Below are 17,987 nucleotides of genomic sequence, written 5' to 3'. Positions count from 1 at the left end.
AGCTCAACCCTCAAGAGGTATGTAAGCATAAGGATATGTAGTTTTTTGTTTTGAACCATCCATAGTCAACACCATCGGATACATAGGCGGACTAGTAGCGCGATGCTTTGAACTATTCCTCCACGGCGTGCACCGAGACAATGATGTTAACACTTAAACACCTCAACCACATCCGTTCTCACGTTTTGTGTCCATTTCAGGCCTTGGACACCACTTTGGATTCATAAGTGTATTGTATGAAGCGGCTCCACTTCACACTTACATAGGTGATTCCTCGTTAAGTATCTTGCCATACTCGGTCTATTTGACAACTTCATCTCAACGAGATCCTTTAGGGATCATTAAAAGTCATAGACTTAACCTCACCACTAGGCAAGTTTTTCAACACTTTATTACTCTCTAGGGAATAGATGTAGATGAGTGTTCACACGAATTCTCACAGCTTAGTTTGTGGATTTCAAACTCATTCCTTTTAGCAATTTATTCATTTGATCACGATTTAACCATTGGTTAGCGAATCCGCTAGATTATCCAATGACTTCACGTAGTCAATTGTAATCACCCATGTTGTGATCCACGGTATTATGTCGTCGACGGATGTGTCGAGACTTACCATTGTATAGGTGATAAGCATATAAGATAGGAAGCCCTAACTTAACCCAAAACTATGGTCGAAGGTAAAGGGTTGACTCCCTATTATATGTTATTCCACACTTTCGTGTGAAACCGATGTGGGATCGTATCAATCCATCCCTCTTTTAAACCGGACGTCCACGGACGGCACACGCCGGGTGGCAAACCTAAAGCCACGGGCCCACCATCCCCTTTGCTGCCATTTTCCTTCAGGCCCACATTTTTCGGTGGCACCCCTTTGGTCACACCTACGAGTAGCCCCTTTCCGTAGGACATCCGGATCCACGTTCACCGCACCAAATTGATAAGCATATAAGATAGGAAGCCCTAACTTAACCCAAAACCATGGTCAAAGGTAAAAGGTTGACTCCCTATTATATGTTATTCCACACTTTCGTGTGAAACCGATGTGGGATCGTATCAATAGGCCACTGTTTGCCCCCCCAATAGCGGCTTGGCTATCACAGTGAATTAACACTGGAGGCACGGGTTTTGACCAATATGGAATGTCTTCAAGGAAGTTTTTAAGCCATTCGGCTTCTTCCACAGCTTTATCTAAAGCTATGAATTTAGATTCCATGGTGAATCGGGCTATACATGTTTGTTTCGTGGATTTCCACGAGACAACACCACCCCAATAGTAAAGACATATCCACTTGTTGAAAGTGAGTCTTTGTTATCGGATATCCAGTTTGCATCGCAGTACCCTTCAAGTATCGGGGGGTATCTCAAAAAGTGTAGCCCATGATTTTGAGTGTACTTGAGATACCTCAAAACTCTTACAAGAGCTTTTCAATGCTCTTTGCTTGGATTGCTCGTATAACGGCTCAACTTGTTCACGGCGCAAGCAATATCAAGTCGAGTGCAATTAGTAAGATACATAATGCATCCAATGACTCGTGCATAATCTTCTTGTGCAACGGGCTCACCTCTGTTCTTGCTCAAGTGAACATTGAGCTCTGTATGCATTTTAGCTGGGATGCCATCATAGGCGTTGAACCTCTTTAATACTTTCTCAACATAATGAGATTGTGTTAAAGTGATTCCTTCGAATGTTCTTAGAATTTTCATTCCAAGAATTACATCGGCTAGACCCATATCATTCATGTCGAAGTTTCTCTTTAACATGGCTTTCGTGTCGTTAATCACTTGGGTGTTACTACCCATGATTAACATATCATCAACATAGAGACACACTATAACGTGTCCATTATCAGTGTTCTTAATGTAGACACATTTGTCACATTCATTGATTTTAAATCCATTTGATAACATCACGTTATCAAATTTCAAGTGTCACTGCAACGACGCTTGTTTCAATCCATAGAGGGATTTAACCAGTTTGCATGCATTTTTTTCTTGTCCAGGTACTACAAAACCTTCAGGTTGTTCCATATAGATTTCATCTTCAAGGTCACCATTTAGAAACACAGTCTTAACATCCATTTGATGAATCTCAAGATTGTGTACAACAGCAATCGCGAGAAGCACTCGAATTGATGTAATCCTCGTTACAGGTGAGTAGGTATCGAAGAAATCGTACCCTTCCTTTTGTTTAAAGCCTTTGACTACCAGTCGAGCTTTATACTTGTCCACTGTTCCATCGGCCTTAAACTTTCTTTTAAGGACCCATTTGCATCCTAAAGGTTTAGCCCCTTCAGGTAGATCAACCAACACCCACGTGTGGTTTAGCAAAATTGAATCAATTTCGTTTTGAACAGCTTTTCTCCAATGCAACCCATCTAGGCCAGCAAAGGCTACTTGTATCGATGTTGGTTCTTCATCCAACATAAATGCAATATAGTCACGAGCAAATGTCTTTGGTGTTCTGACCATGCTACCACGTCTTGGTACCACATCGTTTGGATCAGGCGTTGTTCGCTTGCGCGATACTGGCTCTTCATCCACTGATTTAGAACTAGTGGTTTCATCCTCAATTCTTGTCTCAGAATTGGATGCAATATTTTCCTTATCTTTGCGAGGAAATATATTTTCAAGAAATACATCATTTCTTGACTCGATTGTTGTTCCCACGGTCACAGTCGGTATTTCAGACTTGTGGACAACAAATCGATATGCACTACTATTAAGTGCATACCCAATGAAGATGCAGTCAACCGTTTTAGGACCGATTGTAACTTCTTTGGGCGGAGGAACCATCACCTTTGTCAAACACCTCCACACTTTGAGGTATTTGTAGGATGGCTTCCTTCCCTTCCACAACTCATAAAGAGTAACGTTCTTACCTTTGCGCGGGATTTTGTTTAGGATGTAGTTGGCTGTCAAAACAGCTTCCCCCACATGTTCTGAGGCATCCCCGAACTAATCAGTAACGCATTCATTATCTCTTTGAGAGTTCGATTCTTGCGTTCTGCAACACCATTAGATTGTGGTGAATATGGTGTAGTCGTTTGATGAATTATACCACTTGCGTTGCATAATTCCTCAAACGGGGCTACGTGTTCACCTCCTCTGTCACTTCGAATCATTTTGAATTTACATCCAAATCGATTCTCGACTTCGTTCTTATAATTTTTGAACGCTTCTATTTTTCGTCTTTACTTCTTAAAAGATAGATATAACAATATCTAGTGCAATCATCTATGAATGTGATAAAGTATTTTTTACCACCTCTCATTTGCACCAATTTTAAGTCACATACGTCCGTGTGAATTAATTCAAGGGGTTTCGTGTTCCGTTCAACCGAATGAAACGGTAACTTAGTCATTTTTGCCTCAAGACAAGTTTCACATTTTTTTTGAGTTTCTACTTCATTTGCCTTTAGTAAATCTAAACTTACTACTCTTTTAATTTCATTTGGATTTACATGTCCCAATCTATTGTGCCACAAGTTAGAACACTCAGTCAAGTAAGAAGAAGTAGATGCATTTTTATTATTAGCCAACGGCTTAGGGATATGGCGTATAGCTACACTAAGCTTGAAAAGTCCGTCGGTTACAAAGCCTTTTCCGAGTAACTTTCCATACTTGTACAAAGAAAACCTATCAGATTCGAATACAAATTTAAACCCCTTATTAACTAGTATTGATCCTGACACTAGGTTCTTGCGGATGTCCGGGACGTGCAGCACATCCTTCAAAGTGATGGTGACGTCGGACGTCATCATGAGAATCACGTCCCCAATGCCGAGGACTTGAGATGATGCTTGATTCCCCATGTTGATTTTCCTCTCTTTAATAGCGGTGTAGGAGGCGAACTTGCTCTTATCGGCACAAACGAGGGCAGTAGCTCCAGTGTCGATGTAACAACCATCTTTATTATCAACGAGGTTGACTTCTTCCGTGACCACAACAACAAGGTCACTTTCATCCCAGTCCTTGAACTCTTTTTCAACAACGTGGGCAGCTGATTTCTTCTTCGGCTTGCGACAGTCCTTGGAAAAATGGCTAGGTTTGCCACAGTTGTAGCAGTTGCCTTCAACCTTCCTCGCAGGCTGCTTCCTCTTGCCCTTGTCCTTTGCAGTTGGACGGGAGCGTTTGTTGGAGGGACCGCCCCGCTCCAACAGATTGGCCTTTGCAACAGGTGGGCCATGGTCCTTAGCCAAATCATCATGTTTGTGCATGTCTGACTCGATGCACGCTTCACGATCAAGTCTTCAAGATTCATCTTCTTTCGCTTGTGCTTAAGGTAGCTCTTGAAGTCCTTCCATCCGGGTGGAAGTTTTTCAATGACCGTGCCCGCCGTGAAGGCTTCAGGCAGGGCCATTCCCTCGGCGGCGAGGTCGTGGATGATCAGCTGGAACTCTTGCACTTGGTCCATGGTTGGTTGGGAATCAACCATTTTGTAGTCCAAGTACTTGGCTATTACAAATTTTTTAGTGCCCGCATCATCACTACGATACTTCTTATCTAGTATTTCCCACACTTGTTTTGATGTGGGAATCGTACAATACACGTTGTAGATACTATCGTCTAAAGCACTTAAAATAAAGTTTTTACAAAGATAGTCTCCTTTGCGCCAAGCATCATACTCGACGTACATCTCAACACGTGCCTCATCCTCACTTGGCGGGGTTGGCTCGTTCTCCTTGAGGAAGTTCACGACGCCCAACGTTGTTAGGTAGAACAATATTTTCTGTTGCCATCTCCTGAAATCCGTTCCCGTGAACTTCGATGGCTTCTCGACGGGTGACATCATCCTTGGTGCCATTGGTGCCGAGTTTGTCCCATGAAAGGGACCAAGTCCGTTGCCGCCGTAGGAGCTAACAATTGGGTGGGACACAGTACCCCCATAGTTGCGTGGAGCATGGAGGCCCCCGCATTTGTGCCGACTGAAGGATCCAGCACCCGTGCCGACCCCGATGGATCCAGCACCCGTGCCGACCCCGATGGATCCAGCACCCGTGCTGCCCCCGAAGGAGCTAGCACCCGTACTGACCCCGAAGGGTCCAGCACCCGTACTGACCCCGAAGGAGCTAGCACTCGTGCTGACCCCGAAGGGTCCCCGAAGGAGCTAGCACTCATGTTGACCCCGAAGGATCAAACACCCGTGCCGTGCCCCGAAGGCCCCGACACTCGACCCAATGAAGGATCCAATGGAACCACTGAAAGTGGAACCGACCGATCCACTCGAGGTGAATCTGGAAACCGTCCCAATGGGGTTGTCAAACACCCAAGGGGTTGTTGAGGAAGAAGTTGAGAAACCAGGAGTCGGAACCATCATTATGTCCGACGACGTGTTGACGGGTGCAACAGGGGACACAGTGGATGGAATGGTGGCAGCGGCGGTAGACGGGTTAGTCGACATCTCCAAGCAAATGTGTTGATTAAGTTCAGTTGGTGTGTGTAAACTCCGTTAGTGGCAAGAATACCTCGTCTTGCGATTAGTGGAAAATTTGAGATACAAACTTGTCGGGCGAAAAATACATGGAAATAAAAACAAGGAAATTACACGGAAACAACTGAAAACAACAATTACACGGAAAAGTATGTGGAAAGCGGTAAGCCGAGTCGAGGAGTCCTATTTCCGCAAGACGAGATACGCCCCGGTAGTGCTCTCGGTTTGGCGTGTCGTCCCCAAGATACGCCCCGGTAGTGCTCTCGGTTTGGCGTGTCGTCCCCAAAGATAAAACAGCTTCGTCTCTGAAGTAGCAGCACCGCTAGCAGCAGAGCTCCGACGAACGGGAGTAAGGCGGGGCAGAGCTTCGACGGGAAGATTATGCAGAGAGAGAGAGAGCGTGTATGCAAGAATGCTTGTGTATGTTTTGTGTGGAATGCAATGGATGCATGCCTATTTATAGGCCAAGTCTACCCGCAGGGGCATTGATGGAGTCAACAGCCATTATGTGTGCCATGATGGCTTGACTGTAACCGCATGGGCATTGATGGAGTCAAGGCACAAGGCACACGACACCCGGCACCCGGGGCACGAGTCACGATGCATGGGCGGGCGGGCGGCGGTGCGCGCGTGTGGGCTCTGTCACCCGTCTTGTTCCACGATAATTATTACACATAATAATTCATCTTATTAAATACTTCATTAAAGAAGTTTATCATCCCCGATGTGGGATAATTAACACTTAGTTAATTAATCCCTTAGTTTTTCCCATAGCTCATTTTTGGCTTTATTGTGACCAACTTATTTCTCATTCACCGGGAATCGGATTTGAGAAAATAAATATACTACGGTCACTCACCGGGAATCCTCAAAATTTAGTAAGTTATTAAATCCAATTCATCATGTCGGATTGGACTAGCACCTATACTTAGTATTGAAAATTCCTAACCATATACATTGACTAGTAATTTGATTGATTGCCATTAATATCACTAGAAACAAGCATTAAGTATGTATTGGTCAAACGATAGAATGATTATTGTTCGGATAGAAGGTCACGAGTAAAAAAATATTCAAGATATATCACGTGTGACGTAATAAATGCAAACTCTAAATATTGTACAAACTCCAAACGATGATCTGAACCATTAGAAAATGTCAACAGATGACAAAATAATAGCAACAAAATATGTCAACACAGTGTCAACAGTTATGCTATGTTAACATCAAAATATTGAAATTTTACACCGTGTTAACAGTGTATTGAAAATACTAATTGAAGAGTTTTGAGAATATTATAGAGTTTAACACTACCCTATTTAACATAGTGACAACAAATATTGAGCTAGAGATTTAAATTCGAAAGAAAACAAATATAGTGTTTGGAATGTCAATTTTAGCCTTGAAGTATCAAATATCTGCATTTGACCAATTGGGGTTTTGGAGAGGGTTTTTGATTTCCTTTCCCTCTTCTCTCTACTTTCTCTCAGCACTCTTATCCACTCTCAGTAGCCTACGCCCTCCATCGCCGCCGCAGCAGCTCTGGCTTCAACAACTCCTTTTCTTCCGAGCTCCAGTGCTCAATTTCAACCGCCGCGGCCGCCATGGAAGCCTCGAAAGAAGCCGAGCTTCATCTCCATGTCAACCCCCGAAACTCTCAGTTTCTCACACAACACCCATATTTCCTCGTCCAATTTCCCCCAAAACCTCAAACTCCCTTCACTTCACAATCCCCCCCCGCTTCTTCCACCTCCTATCTCCGACGCCACCGACCACAATTACCCCGGAAACGCCGACAATTTATCGATTTTGCAGGTAATTCCGACGAATTTGAGGGGTGAATCGAGCGGAAGGGTTTTCATTCGGGACCCTCCGTGGATTTCCGCTCTTTTCATGAAAAACCTGCTCTTTAGGAGCAAGAAAACCAGCGGGGTCAAGCTAGAGTTCCAGGAAATGGAGAGGAGGAAGTATTATTTGCTGCGGAGGAGGCAGGTGAAGGCGGAGACTGAGGCGTGGCAGAATATGGTGGAGGAATACAGAGAGCTGGAAAGGGAAATGTGCGAGAGGAAATTGGCGCCTAATTTGCCCTATTTTAAGAAATTGATGCTGGGATGGTTTCAGCCTTTCAGGGAGGCTATTGAGAAGGAGCAGAATTTGCGGAGGTCGCTCAAGAATAAGGTCGCTTTTGCGCCTTTTATCGATGCTTTGCCTGCTGACAAAATAGCTATAATCGTGATGCATAAAATCATGTCGCTGTTGATGGTGGGAGGCAGCGAGGACAGGAGCGTTCGCGTAGTGGAAGCTGCCGTCCAAATTGGAGTAGCGATTGAGCAAGAAGTAACTACATTTTTGCCAAATGGGAATTTTGCTTTGCTGAAATTGGTCATTTTTATTTTTCTGCTAATAATGATACCATCTTTAAATTTGGACATTACTTTTCAGATTAGAATCCAGAACTTCTTTAAGAAAGAAAAAAATGATAAGGGGAGGGAAGTGGTAGCTGAAGGTGAAGAAGATCCAAGTAAGGAAGTTTCTAATCTAAGACAACGTGTTAAACGTTTAATTAAAAGGAACAGGGTCAATGAAGTACAAAAGCTATTGAGAAGTGAAGAATTCCTGTCATGGGGTCGAGATACACAAGCCAAGGTGTTGAACCTTTACCATCTTTTAGCTAATAACCGTTGGACTTCGTAGTAATCTGAAATTACCAATTTCAGTACTTTTAACTTATCAGACAGATATTTCTATGTTATGCAGTTGGGATGTTGTCTTATAGAATTGTTAACTCAAAGTGCTTATGTTCAACCTCCAATAGATCAGACAGCTGACTGCCCCCCTGAAGTTCGCCCTGCATTTCGGCATGTCTTCAAGATTGCAGCCAGAGAACCAGGGTGAGAATATTGGAAGAAGATACAGTACTGCTATTATGAAATATGATATGGTCCTAGGCGTGCTAAATAAAGGTCTTAGTGTCATTATAAATATTATACGAGTATAATTTAATTGTAAAGTTGTAACCGACCAAGTTATTGAACCTTCATTTGCAACATAATTCCTTTTAGTCAGTTTTGTTCAGGGACATTTTTTACATCTGTTGATTATCTTGTTCATTTTATCTGAAGGGTTATTCTTTATCTATTTTAGGCAGACCATTATGAAGAAGTATGGTGCCATTGAATGTGATCCATTGGTCCTTCATGGACTCGATAAAACTGTGAGTTCTATGGCAAGTTACTCTTGTTCTAGGAAGTGGAAAGTACTGTTTATTTTGCACGATTTTACTGCATAGATTCTTGTGCGGTTTAGACTGCAAAATTTTTGCTTTCATTAAGTTTTTCTGGATAGTATAAGATTGGTGCCTTTTTTCTGATATGTATGAGTACGTTTGGTGGGGATCATACTGTTCTTGAACATTTAGTCGTTTGTCGCTTGAATGTATTAGTCTGCTTTATAAATGAATTTCCCTTTTGATGATGGAATCTGTATAACTCTTAGATAAGAAGCAACATATGTATTCTTTGATTATTTTTTATTTTTTCTTTTATTATGCATCTGAATATTGGCTTTGTGTTTTCTATTTTCTTGATATATCTATCTGCTGTGCTGTATGCAGGTAAGGCATATGATCATTCCTTATGTCCCAATGTTGGTGCCACCGAGAAGATGGAAAGGGTATATGTTACTCCTAAACTGAAGTCTATATCTGTATAATTTTGAAGCTTGGCTATCTAAAACTCAGACTATGATGGAGTTCAAATGCTCAATAATAGTAGATGTGATAGACTTATAATATCATATATTGCACCAGCACCTTCTATATAGTTACAGTATTATATGAGTAAGCTTGCAGAAAATCTCATAGGCTGCTTAGTTAATACTTTCTCTTAGTTATATTGTCTTGGATGTCCTGCAGGTATGACAAAGGTGGTTACCTGTTTCTGCCATCATACTTAATGCGTACTCATGGGTCACAGAAGCAACAGGTTGCTGTTCGAGCTGTTCCTTCGAAACAAATGCAGAAAGTATATGAGGTAGGTGCTAGATAATTAGTATTTATATGTTAGCATTTCTTTGCATTTGTCTACATAATTTAACGGTGGTATGGGTCTGTAACTGCATGTTCAATAGTATAGACCAACATACATCCTTCTTTATCTTATTAATTAGTTCAGTTGCAATTCTTCTTTTTGAAATTCATCAAATACTTTACATTCTAATAAGATGAAATGCTAGCTCCTTTAGATGTTTGTTACTTGATTCTAGCAAGCTTTGAGGTTGAACACACTCTTCCATACAGTTCTGGGACTTGTTGCTTCAGTGCTACCTTGTTTTCTCAGGATATGTTAGACAGTGTTAAATACCTTCAATTTTAATTGGATATGCAGGCCCTTGACACATTAGGAACAACTAAGTGGAGAGTAAATAAACGTATTTTAAGCGTGGTGGAAAGCCTTTGGGCTGCAGGTGGTAACATAGCTGGTTTGGTAAACCGTGAAAATGTAAGTGTACCTTATATTGTTTTATTTCCATAGCATGCTATGTATTTTTTGTATCTGCTATTTGTAATAAAAAAATTTAGTAGCTTATGCATGTTTTATTAGTAATAGTGTTGTACATGTTGTAGGTTCCAATACCTGAGTTGTTGTCGAATGATGAAAAAGAAATAAAAAGCTGGAAATGGAGCGTGAGGAAGGTGAAGAAAATCAATCAAGAGAGACATTCACAAAGATGTGATTTAGAACTAAAGCTTTCTGTAAGTTTTTTAACTATCTCAAAGTAATTGTCTATCCAAATAAAATAATATTAACAATTTTAGATTGCGGTTCTTTTACGTCTATGTGATTTCACATTTATCAGCCTTCTTCTAGGGATGATGAGCTAGGCTGCCTTTCTATTGTAGTTGAGTCATATTCCTTTTTTGGTCGTCCCATTGTAGTTGAGTCATTTTTTTAAATGCAAAAATCGACACATTTAATCCCTCTTACTTTATTCTCTCTTCTGCTTTTCCTATCTCTTATCTAATTTATTTTCTCTCCTACTTTATTTTCTATTCACTTTTCTACTTTTTTCTTTCTTCATTTAAATCACTAAAACCAATTTTTAATCTCTATGCCCAAAAGAAATGCTACCTCAACTATGGTGGGACAGTGTAGCAGTGTTGTTAGGGTCGCGGGGCGCATCGGGTCGATGAGGTAAAAATTCGGGTCGCGGGTCGACGAGTCGACTGGGTCGAGAGACCCACAAATCTAGGCTAATTGTTTTGCCTTTTAATATTAAATAAAATAAATATATTACTCTAATGTTTATAATATATCAAATAATATAAATGTAGACGCAATTAATGTGAATAGAGATAAAGTGGAAAATAGAAATGATCAAAATATCAAAACAATTCATAAGTCATAACACAATAAATAATTGATACAATTGTCTAAAATATCAAAACAAAGGAATATATGAAGGGTGGCAGCAAAAGATCTTTGAATTATTTATTTGTTTAGGAGTGAAGATGCCGAATTCTAAAGTGTAGAAAGTAGGTTTGAAAAGTTTGATGTGGTGCATGCATATATATAGAGAATTGTGATTCAGAGAGTCAGAAAACATGTGAGAGATTTGAGAAAATCAGAGATAGCATATGTTTAAAGCGACCCAGGCGACCCAGTCGACCCAACGGCGACCCAGGTGACCCACTCGACCCAATGGCGACCCTGTATCTCGATCAACCCACCCATGTTGGGGGGGTGATGGTCTCGACCCGGGCGACCCGAGCGACCCGAACGACATTTTGACAACACTACAGTGTAGTCCGCAACCCGTGGGCTGACCCGAATAGCCCGCCAAATCTTTAGGGTTAGGGCCGGAAGTTTCTAGCCCGATAAAATAAAACCCGATAAGCCAGCACCCAATTAACCCACAGCCCGTTAGGGCCAAACCCGAAAACCTGATGGGCTGGCCCGAAAACCCGATAAAATTTCTATTATTCTATTTTTTTACTCCTAATTTGACACTTTATTGACTAATTTTATGATATAGATAACTAAAAAAATAGCTTTCAATTTTATATTAAATATACAAATTATATACTGAATTTTTATTAGTATAATAATTGTTAGATAAATCAAACTCACCAAAAGAATATTTAAATTTCTAAAACATGCATTAAAATTTCACGAAATACCTCAAATATTAGCATTTGATCATGTTTACGATTGAGTTTAAGCATATATCTCAAATTTATCAAAATTAAATATTTTATAAATATACTAAATTTCATCATGATTTATTGGATTGACCGCACTTAATCTTATCGGTAGCAACCCGATTAACCCGTTGGGCTAGCCCGAAACCCGAGATTTTAGGGATGGGGTCAAACTTTCATAACCCGAAAGAAAGCACAACCCGATTAGCCCGCAACCCGAGTAGGGTTGGTCCGAAACCTGATGGGCCGACCCGATTGACATCCTCAGTGGGTGGGACAGAGGAAGTAATAGTTTAATGTGACAGTAATTTTCTCATAGCAAGAAAATAATTTGCAATCGATTTTTGGCTTCAGCATTTTCTAATGGAGCTCTGACCAGAGAGTTTTTTAATCAGGTTGCTCGGAAGATGAAAGACGAGGAAGGTTTTTACTATCCCCACAATCTTGACTTTCGAGGCCGTGCATATCCTATGCATCCTCATTTGAATCATCTTAGCTCTGATCTTTGTCGAGGAATCCTTGAATTTGCTGAAGGAAGACCTTTGGGAAAGTCTGGCTTACATTGGTTAAAGATTCATTTAGCAAATCTCTATGGCGGGGGAGTTGAAAAGCTCTCTTATGATGACCGCATCTCATTTGTGGAAAATAATATAGCAGATATATTAGATTCCGCTGATAATTCTCTTAACGGAAACCGCTGGTGGTTGAAGGCAGAGGATCCTTTTCAATGCCTAGCTGCTTGTATTAATTTGTCGGAAGCCTTAAAAAGCTCGTCGCCACATACTGTTATATCCCACTTACCAATACATCAGGTATGCAAAGATACTCCATTGGCACGTCTCGCTTTGAAACTTGCTTGCTTTAGGTGTTAGGAAGAGGGGACAAGTTCCCGTAGTAATATGAAGAATTCCATGGGCTAATTTTCTTTTACATGTACTGCATAGTCTGCATTAATTTTCAAATTGATTATCTATCTGGTTTCTAAGATAGGATGGATCATGCAATGGACTGCAGCATTATGCAGCTCTTGGGAGAGATAGTGTAAGTCATACTGTTTATTGCTTCTTTGAAAATTATATATGTTCCATCTTATTGGCTGTAGTTTGTGGATTCTTATTGGATTCCTGTTGCCACTCTAACCTCTTTGTAGGTGTTCATTGTTCCTCTTTACCATTTTCAATCCCAATTCGCTAGAATGCCGTTATAATAGTGTTGTCACTCCTTTCTGTTTTTTTTTCTGATCTCCAGTTTGAAGCTGCTGCAGTCAACTTAGTTGCTGGAGATAAGCCTTCTGATGTCTACTCAGAGATTGCTGAGAGGTTTGCTACTTTGATTTTTTAGTTCTTGTAAATGTTCTGAATGCTGTCTGTACAGGAGTTTATAATAGCCTTTTTTACCTTTTGCTTACTAATTCTTTTAATGTACTTCCTCCGTCCCCAAACATTAGTTTACTTTTACCATTTTGGTCCATCCCCCAAATTAGTCTACTTTCATTTTTGGTGACTTTTTCTTTCTAATAAGGTGGGCCCATTCACTATTAACAATACTCCAATCACTTTTTCTTTCTATGCCCTTCTACTTTACCAATTTTGCATTAAAACCCGTGTCACTCTCAAATTCTCAATTTTAATGGGACGAAGGTAGTATTACTTTGAAAACATGAAGTTCCACATGGAATCTTATGCTTCAGGGAGCAAGAAAGTTCACGGATATATTCCTTAATGGATTAAGTTAATTGAAAAGAAAGTGCTTTATATCATCACTACGTTTATCTATTTGAATCGTCAATAATTTTGGCAAATTTGTACACAACGTTTAAATTTTGGCATATTGTACACAATGTTTAAGCTTTTTTCAGTAATGTAATGAGACCTGAATTCCGGCATGAGAAAATCCATGCGGCAGATTAGATCTATGTGGACATTCATGTCTAACGTAGAAAAGTATACTCCCTCCGTCCCGACTAAGTTGAGTCAAAACTTTTGGGCACGAGATTAAGAAATTGTGAAAAGTAGGAGGGAGGAATAAAGCAGAAAAGATAAAGAAAGAGTAAAGTAGGTGATGAAATAAAGTAAGAGCGATTGGATGTTTTGTTTTTTGTCAAAAAATGAAATGGCTCAACTTAGTTAGGACATCCTAAAAAAGAATACGACTCAACTTAGTTGGGACGGAGGGAGTACGTGATTGTCGTGTCCAATTTGTCACATGCGTATTCCGATGCCGGAATTTGGGCCTCATATCATTATTGATAAACTATTGAAACATTTCGTACTATATATGCAGCAATGATAAACTTTAGGTGTAAACTATGAACTATCCTATGTGAACCGAGTAACATAGTGGCTTCTGAGCGATTCTTGGTACTTGGATACATTACCGATGTGGGATACTTATTCTACAACAGTTTATATTTTGCATTTTTCCTGTCATTTCCTGGACCAGTTCATCTTTCTCTTAAAATTATTACCTGATTTTCAGGGTCCACAAAATCATGAAAAGGGATAGTGAAAAGGATCCTGAAACTGATCCAAATGCTTTGCTAGCCAAACTCTTAATTGGCCAGGTAGGGTTTTCTTTCTCTGACCTGCATTCTGCATCATGTGATTTCTGTTTCTTTACTTTCTAAAACATTTAGGCTCCGTTCTGTATCATGGAATTGGGCATGCAGAATTGGAATTGGAGCCTTCAATTCCAAATCTAATGTTTGGTACCGCCAAAAATTTGGATTTGGAATTGAATTACAATACCAATTCCTCCCAATTCGACAATTTGAATTCCATATCAAAAGTAGACAATTGAAATTCCAAATAGTTACAAAATTGGGTACCTTCACACACAAACACACACTACACATATAAAAACACAATACACACAACACACTACACATGCACATTTTCTTCAAATTCAATTTCATATCAATACATGACATCATTTTTGCCGAACAAAGGATTTGGAATTGAATTGAATTTTAATTCAATTCCTTCAAATTCAATTCCAATGCAATTCCAATTCCGTGTACCAAACGGACCCTTATGAAATTCAAGAATTCGCAAATATTTCAGGTGGATAGGAAGCTTGTGAAACAGACAGTGATGACTTCAGTATATGGTGTCACCTATGTTGGTGCGAGGGAGCAGATCAAACGAAGATTGGAGGAAAAGGGTGTAATCAGTGATGACAAGATGCTCTTTAATGCAGCATGTTATGCTGCTCGAGTGAGTATAACAAACCAAACATTTTTTTTGTTGGTTTCTTGTGCTACTTAGTATGTTATTTTTTCCTCTACCATCCTATCCAATTGCTTAAGATCCATCTGTAACCTTATAATAGAAAATCAATTATTTTGTGCGAACTTCTATTTTTCCTTCAACTAGAAAAATGTTCCTCACTGGCCAAAGTTTTTCCCAGCCGAAAATAATCGCAAATGTCATCTCCTGTAACATAGCAACAAGCTTGTCTATAACCACAAAGCTTCTTGCAGGTCACAATGGCAGCACTTGAGGAGTTATTTCAAGCTGCACGGGCCATAATGGGTTGGCTTGGTGACTGTGCAAAGGTTTGAAGAAATGCTCATTATCATATTATAAAAACTCTCCTACAATGATAAATTCGCTTAACTTGGCATTATTGTCTCTCTAATCTTGACAGATAATTGCTCAAGAAAATCAACCTGTATGTTGGACGACTCCCTTAGGTCTGCCTGTGGTACAACCTTACTTTAAAACTCAACGGCATGTAGTAAGTTCTCTACATTCGATACAGAAATTTTACAAAATAATTGCACAGTTGTGTTGCCATAGTGTGTGCTTACAATTATTGTAACAGTTCGAGGCTAGTTGCAATCATATGATACTATGATTCTGTTAGGAGTAAAAGGCTAACCCTCAAAAACATATAAGCACGAGAGGTGCTTGGAGAAAATAACTCACTCAAATGAACTGTCAATCTGAAATAGGAAATAACTCTCGGCACTTTTATTGAAAAGAAAGAGAACAAATACTGAAATATAAATCCTCTGCAGAGGCCTACGGCTACGCTGTCCTAAAATGATCATCTTCTCCAAGATGATTTTCAACGTCTGGGGTCCTCTCTATTTATATGAAAACTAATGCAACAAAATAGGAATAAAGAAGCTGAAATAACAACCTAACAATCTACTGATTTGTCTCCCCCATATCTCTCCATCGGTTAGCTTGCATAGCTGACCAAGTCAGCCATCATTTGAGGGACTATTCTGCTGACTCATACTTGGCCAAACCACTTCCCTATTTGTGTGCTTGTACAATCTCCACTTCGTATCAGATTCATATCTAAGATTATCATTTGAACAAATAAACCTTTTACCAGAGTTTAACCATTCGAGCTGATCAAGAAGTGTGACACCTGCCCAAAACTTTCTTTTCATGTGTACTGTTTAATTCTTAGAAGTGGCAAGTTTTGCATCTTCATCATAAAATTGACACTCAATTGACATTTTTTTTAAAACTGCGGCAGTTTTATATTGATTGCTCGGTTTGGAGTTTCAGAGATTAAAAATTTTGTGATAATTGTTTGGCATAAAACTACATGGTGCATAATGGGCTCTTGTTCCTCGTGTAAATGCAGATAAAAACATCTCTTCAAGTTTTGGCTTTGCAGCGTGAGGGTGATTCAGTAAGTCAGATAGATTCCTAAGTGTATCTAAGCATTTCGTATTTTCAAATACTCATACGATATCAAATCGCTGCAGGTTGAGGTACGAAAGCAGAGAACAGCGTTCCCTCCGAACTTTGTGCACTCATTGGATGGTTCACACATGATGATGACTGCCATTGCTTGTCGGAGTGCTGGGCTGCGTTTTGCAGGTTTCCTCGATATCACTATATTTTATGTCCGAGCCATATTTAAGCAAATTCTGAGTTATTCAGTATACTTGTACATTCTTAGAGAGCAAGTGCAGGTGGCCATAATGCATAAATCATAAATAGTTTTCTGTGGATGTGCTGCAGGTGTGCATGATTCATTCTGGACACACGCATGTGATGTTGATCGAATGAATCAGATATTACGACGTAAATTCGTGGAGCTATACAGTACACCAGTCCTTGAAAACGTAAGTACCACTGAACAAGCTCTGTAACATGCTTCTTTTGTTTCCGTGCATTTTTCAGAATTTTTCTACTTAGCTCACATACAATTTCGAGATGGTTTATGTTTACTTTTTTGTTATTGGTGGCCTGAGTAGCTGCTCAAGAGCTTCCAGACGTCGCATCCAACCCTGACTTTCCCCCCACTACCGGAAAGAGGAGACTTTGATCTGGAAAAGGTCCTTGAATCTCCATACTTCTTCAACTGATCATCCACTCTGAGAAGTTCTCTCTTCATTGGAGAAGGAGCTGCTCTTAATGCTGCTGGTTTAGTAGAAACCGCATTTGTGCAAGCAGAGACGAGAGCTCTTCTTTTATGCTCTTCCTCACGTTCCTGGAAGAACCCGACGGCGCTCCTCAGTATTCTATCTATCCCAGTACCTGTGGAATTTAGTAGATATGCAGCTCTTCTATTGCTATTTACCGCCTTCCAAATTCAAGATTTCGTAATCATCGGGATACACTCGAATGTTGGTTGAGGATGATAAACAGGAGCATGGGGCAGACATAAGAAAATGCCATAGAGAAGATAGAAAATGGCTACATTTTTTGAGAGGGATGATTTGTTCATATTTTGCTTCATGGCATAGGCAAGTAGTTATGTTTTGATGAGCTGTATAGTTTTCTATTTTTGTATATGGTCATCATATATTATCGAAAAATTGTAAAATAATTGAATGAATATAGCACAGGAAAATTTTGAAGGGATTAAATTGTATCTGCCGTGTTAAATCTCATGAATTGATTCTAATTTTGATGGAATTTTATGTCTATTGTTCCGTGTTGAAAATCTCATAAACTAATTCTCCGAGAAATCTCCAATTAGTTTAGGTGGATGATGATAAGGGCTGTTGCCTGGTTTAATAATAGTCACTCCGTCTTATTAAAAATTAAATGTTTTTCTTTTTGAATTATTTCATTCAAAATGAAATCTTTCTTAAAATGGAAATATCATCACAGTATTTTTTATCTCTTTTACTTTACTGTCTCTTTTAACTTATAAAATAACATTACATAAAAATCCATGTTGATTTCCAAATGTTACATATTTAATGGGACGGAGTGATAGTTTAAACCAGAGATGATAGTAGAAATTTATTTTAGCAGGGGTTATATACCATAAAATACAAATTTTAAAATTTAAAATTGTAGTTATCTTCTCTCTCCGTTCCAACTTAATTGTCACTCTTGCAGTGGGCACGATATTAAGAAATGTAAAGAAAAGTTAGTGG

General features: G+C 39.7%; 1 protein-coding gene across 1 annotated transcript; it reads left to right on the top strand.

Moving 5' to 3' along the window:
- Positions 1–6,883: 6,883 nt before the first annotated feature.
- On the top strand, positions 6,884–17,473 carry LOC121751886 (DNA-directed RNA polymerase 3, chloroplastic-like). The gene is made up of 19 exons (XM_042146695.1): positions 6,884–7,767; positions 7,873–8,076; positions 8,188–8,321; positions 8,575–8,644; positions 9,044–9,102; positions 9,344–9,461; positions 9,816–9,929; positions 10,055–10,183; positions 12,025–12,441; positions 12,620–12,670; positions 12,878–12,948; positions 14,108–14,192; positions 14,692–14,844; positions 15,111–15,185; positions 15,278–15,367; positions 16,235–16,282; positions 16,359–16,473; positions 16,618–16,721; positions 16,854–17,473. Exons 1-19 carry the CDS (start codon positions 7,069–7,071, stop codon positions 16,962–16,964), a joined length of 2,847 nt encoding a protein of 948 aa, XP_042002629.1. The 5' UTR covers positions 6,884–7,068; the 3' UTR covers positions 16,965–17,473.
- The last annotated feature ends 514 nt before the right edge of the window (positions 17,474–17,987 follow it).

Source organism: Salvia splendens, chromosome 10 (genome assembly GCF_004379255.2).
Source record: "Salvia splendens isolate huo1 chromosome 10, SspV2, whole genome shotgun sequence".
NCBI lineage: Eukaryota > Viridiplantae > Streptophyta > Magnoliopsida > Lamiales > Lamiaceae > Salvia > Salvia splendens.
This window is presented reverse-complemented; position numbering and strand designations above follow the sequence as displayed.